The sequence below is a fragment of the Triticum aestivum genome, chromosome 2D, assembly GCF_018294505.1.
Source record: "Triticum aestivum cultivar Chinese Spring chromosome 2D, IWGSC CS RefSeq v2.1, whole genome shotgun sequence".
NCBI lineage: Eukaryota > Viridiplantae > Streptophyta > Magnoliopsida > Poales > Poaceae > Triticum > Triticum aestivum.
In genome coordinates this window covers 630,050,777-630,055,584 of record NC_057799.1, presented here as the reverse complement: position 1 = coordinate 630,055,584, position 4,808 = coordinate 630,050,777, and the positions used below count along the sequence as shown (strand labels likewise).

General features: G+C 51.8%; 1 protein-coding gene across 6 annotated transcripts; it reads left to right on the top strand.

Annotated features, from left to right (window-relative positions):
* Positions 1-538: 538 nt before the first annotated feature.
* LOC123055139 (uncharacterized) lies at positions 539-4,258 on the top strand. Of its 6 annotated transcripts, XM_044479087.1 has the most exons (8): positions 674-900; positions 1,532-1,647; positions 2,053-2,116; positions 2,228-2,299; positions 2,756-2,857; positions 2,940-3,033; positions 3,538-3,715; positions 3,807-4,258. In XM_044479087.1, exons 5-8 carry the CDS (start codon positions 2,771-2,773, stop codon positions 3,871-3,873), a joined length of 426 nt encoding a protein of 141 aa, XP_044335022.1. In that variant the 5' UTR covers positions 674-900; positions 1,532-1,647; positions 2,053-2,116; positions 2,228-2,299; positions 2,756-2,770; the 3' UTR covers positions 3,874-4,258. The 6 variants fall into 6 exon arrangements, with proteins under 6 accessions (XP_044335017.1, XP_044335022.1, XP_044335019.1 ...); XM_044479084.1 differs by lacking the exon at positions 2,228-2,299 and having other exon boundaries at positions 2,762-2,857; XM_044479083.1 differs by lacking the exon at positions 2,228-2,299.
* The last annotated feature ends 550 nt before the right edge of the window (positions 4,259-4,808 follow it).

The window sequence follows — 4,808 nt, the reverse complement described above, 5'->3', positions numbered from 1 at the left end:
TGCACGGTGATACAGCCGAGATCGTGTCCACCGAACCCTTCCGCGTCACATCATCCTACGACCAGAGACGAGTGCGTGCGTGGCACCGTCACCGGCCCGGCCGAGCAGCGGCGGCGGCGAGCGTCGCACGGACCAACCAACGAGGCTCGAGCTGACCAACCACGCCGGCCCATGCACGCTCTTCGTCCAGCTGCCCATGCACGCTCGCCAACGACCCGACCATGGCACGCAGGCGCTCGGTCACCGAGGCGGCCAGGCGCCAGGCGGAATAGCGGTCGCGGTCGTCCGCTACCGGCAGGCACCCGTGGCGCCGCGGTGGGACGCCGACGCCGATCCCCTGTCCACGTGACGCGCCGATGATATGCACGTTCCCGGCAACGCGACAACAGTCGCGCGCAGCGAGGCCGTTCCGCCACGCCGCTGCTCGCTGCTCGCTGCGTGGCCCTCCCTGCGCCGCTGACCGTAGACTCGGCGCGCGCCCCCCGTGTGCGGGCCCACATGGCAGAGGACCCCACCCATGTCCCGACGCCCTGGACCCTGTCCACAGGTCCCCATGCTCCAGGCCCCCGCTAGATCAGAGTGCCCGCTTCTGGTGCCGTGCGTGGACTGGGTCCACCCTCCGAGACGCCACCCCTGCGCGCGCCTCGTGAACCACCACCATCATCGAGCAGTTACCAGTCCCCCAACTCACCAGTCAGTTCAGTCCACCACCCCACCTCCTCCCCTCCGCTCCTCTCTCCCCCTCCCCCACAGCTCCCTCGTCATCGTCATCCCCGCTACTCCTGCCGCTTCTTCTCTTCCCCCAGACTGCGTCAGTCGTCAGCGTCATCCGGATCCCCGCCAGGAGCTCGCGACCGAGCAATCCGAGGAGAATCCAGCCAGAACCAGAACCAGAACCAGGTACGTGCTCTCTTGATCTTCTCCCCCCCGTCGGCCCGCCGCAATCTCATTCCGGTTTCGCCTTCTAGTTTCTCTCCCCGGACCGGACGGCATTCCTGCCCGCCCGCCTGCGCTTTCTTTCGGATTTACGGCGGCCCGACGGAGATTTCCGACTCTTTGTCGCCGGCGGTTAAACCAAGGGACATTTTGGGTTTGGGGATTAGTAGGTGGTCAGTGTTCTTATTAACTGCCGTTGATCAGAGATTCAGAGGCCAGGGGTGACGCGGAGGCTGCATTGTTAGGTAGAAGATTAGTTGAGGCATGTGTTTTCCTCTGTACACGCTCTCGAGTCTGGACAGCAGGGTGGGATTCTGTGGGGTTATTTCTTTTGTCCGCTAGAAGAAAAAGGATCCAATTTTGTGTTCCTCCACTCCACCAGTGAACTGGATTTGCATCAGTGTTCTTGCTGATTCATTTTTTCTTTATTAGTTTCAGTGAACCGGATCAAAAAGAAATCTCTAGTTTCAGGCCCTCTTTTTCTTTTCACCTGGATAAAATATTGGGCCCTTCTGGCTCTTTGCTGATTGCGGCATACATTTCAAGTTCATGGCCGGGAAAAATGGTATTGAACTTCTGTGGCACATATCTGCAGGAAAATTCGGAACGCAAGTACAAAGCCAGTTGTAGACCCGGCTGGAGAAACCTCAGGGACCATCCACATCCATCTCGACTCGAAGCAACCAGGGGAACACGAAAGCCAGTTGAAAGGTACCTTTCACTCAGATCTGACCCACCTCGTGACACTTCTGCTGTTAGTGTCATGTTTACACACCTTATTCTCGGTGGCCGCAGTGAGCCAAGAAAGCTCGGCTCCAAAATAGTCTTAATTAGCTCCGGAGCATGTGTCAAATGTGGATCCTGTCCTGCATTTTGTATGCACGCACTTGTCCTGTCTGCTTGAAATCTTGCATGAAAAGGGGATCTTGCTTGCTTGCTTGCACGGTTGGAAAGCTGGAGGTTTCACAAGCAAGCATGCCCATAGGTTGTTTGTGATTGATGTATATAATACTCAACGGTTGGTGGCATGTTGTGGTTCTTGCCCGTTTGCTCTTTCCCTTTAGATTCACTCAGGTTGCACTCATTTATTATTTGCTTCCTTTTTCATGAATGTAGTTGGTGTTGTGCTAGCTTGATATTTTTCTGGGGTATGCTTTTTCTGGACGGCGATTTACTGCAGGTTAGCACTGTCGATACACACACCACATCTGCTTGCTATTTTTGGAGGGGTATTGTTATTACAGAGTCGGCTGATCACCTTTCCTTTGCATATGTATGAAAAATGGATTAGTTCGGGAAAGATGTTATTAAAGAATCAAGGGTTGCACATTCATTGGGTAATGGCTGGAGATGTAGCTGAGAGGTACTAATTAATTACGGCCTAATTTGGTTTGCTTTCGTAGCTGGTATATCAGAAAGTTTTTCTTGGAAATCATGTTTGCCCAGTACGGCAGTGCCGTGCGTCTGGTGCCTTGATGAATTTAGGCTGGTGGTGCTTTGGCAAATTTTCATAGCTGGCACATCAGAAAGTTTTTCTTGGAAATCATGTTCGCCCAGTACGGCAGTGCCGTGGGTCTGGTGCCTTGATGAATTTAGGCTGGCGGTGCTTTGGCAAATTAATGGTTTCTTTTCATGGAATTGTAGTGATAGTGGTAGGTCAGGCTTGTTAGTGCACCCCCTCCATTTAGTGCAGTATTAGATGATACTCAACACTGTAATCATATCGGTTGCTGGGGTACTTTTAGTATGCTTCAAGCTCTTGATGACCAATAAAATGAGATTTGGTACATTCACTGTATTGATCAGACTTTTGTTGCAGAGCCAGATCACAAGCATGGACAGGACAGCAAATGTGGTATTGGATATTGAGGGCCTGCCTCAACAACCTGATAAATGCTGCACTGGAAGTCCAAAGATGACCGTATGTCCTCTAATTTACATAACGAACACGAAGGTTCAGTAGTTATTTGAAAGGGTCTTAACCTGCCATAATTTTCCTGCAGAGAGCCCTGTCCCGTAAGGGTCCGAACCGCGCGGAGAGGAGGGGCGGTGAAGAGCAGGAGCCAGATGACTTGGCAAAAAAAGTTATCATTAAAGGTGACAAACTACAGTTTTTTTGGTCTAACTTTTTAGGAACTATTTTATACAATTTTGCATTTATTGGTATACAATATACAATTACATAGATCCTATTCTTTTGTGACACATAATTGCAAGATCCTTTCGATCCCAGCCGCTTTTGCTCCATGGACATACATATTTTGAGCATTAACCTGAATCTAGACCAGAAAAAAAGGGAAATGTCCTAATTTCTAAAGTACCATTCTGAAGTGAGAAAGCTTTCCGAAATTCCTTTTGCAACTTCGCAGGTAGCTGGTATGGTATTGATGACTTGATCCTGTGAGGATATAACAAATTGTACTTCAATTTTATGGTTGGCAAACAAACCTGTCTATACTGCTTTGAGCATATATATCCACACAGTCAATTTCCGATTCGGAACAATAGCCCCCCTCCCCCCCTTGTACTGGACTACTGTTGCCGTAGTTTGATAGTAATAACCACTGGTGCTTATATTTATTTGAATTTTTTGTACTGCAGTTGTGCCATCTCAGTTGGAGCAGATCAAGTTGCCGCTAGTGCACAACAAAACTTTGGTCACTCCACATTGCACTGCCACCGCACCTGTTCTGACTGACTCTGTTGAAGGAAGGTCCAAGAGATTTAATCGACTCACGGCGTTTCATCCGCGGAGAATTCTTCTCTTCTTTGCAACTTTGTAAGTCACCCACCTTGTTGAGTTTGTCATTCTGTTATGCTGAAGCTTGTCTGTCCTGGTTTGATCTGAGCTTTTACACACGATCTGACAGGTCGAGCGTGGGGACGATGGTGCTGATATACTTCACCCTCGGCATCACCGGCAAGGTGGAAGCATAGTCTCTCTTTACATTGGCGGCGTGGGACGGCGGCGCGGCGGTACATTCCATAGCTAGGACCAGCTTTCTTTCTTTTCAGTTGTTGCTTTGTTTGGGGGAGATGAAGTACTAGTACTGTAGCATTATAGCGATGCAACAGCAATGGAGACGACACAGTCAGGCTGGCCATGCTGCTCGACCAAGCGGTGTTCGTCATCACTGCCGCCCAGCCCAGTGTGGTGCTCCTTGGCCTCCTATAAATTTTCTTCCGTTGTGTACGTATAAAAGAAAGAGTGTGTGACAGTGTGAGACTGACACAGAGTGCCGTTGGTGGTGATGATGATGAGTGCGCGCTGTGTGGGCGCACTGTGCTGAGCTCTATGGGGGCAGTTTCTCCTCGTTCCTTCTTTTGATGGAAACTAGAGAATGGACTCCACTGGGAAACACTGAGCTGGCTGGGTAAGCCAAGTTGCTCGACGCGGGTTCAGGTTCAGGTTCAGATACGAACACCCACCCGCCTGCTCCCATTACGCCGCTTTTTGCTGACGCCGCAGCGGTTGGCACAGCTTTGGCAGGGTGCGTGGCAGGCAGTTGAGTGCTCTCTGCTCTGGCCGGTTGCCCAAGTGGCGACGCTCCTCTGCGCGCGCACCACGGCGACGCCACTGACGCCGTCAACTTTTTCCTGTTGGCACTCAAGCCGCGCCCTGAATCTGCTCCGGTGGAGCAGCTCGCGCGCGCAGCAGACCGGGACCGGTGGCCCGGTGGGGCGCGGAAGCTGGGCGTGCAATGCAACCGTGCAAGTGCATCGTCTGCTATCTCTTTTTTCCAGCTCGAAATCTACCCGGCCGCAAGATCCGTTGTGGAATCTGTCGGCCCCGCGGTGCCGGCTGCCGGACCGGCGCACGACCGTTCAAAAGCACCTGCCCGTGAACCAATGATTGGCCAACGATTCTACGC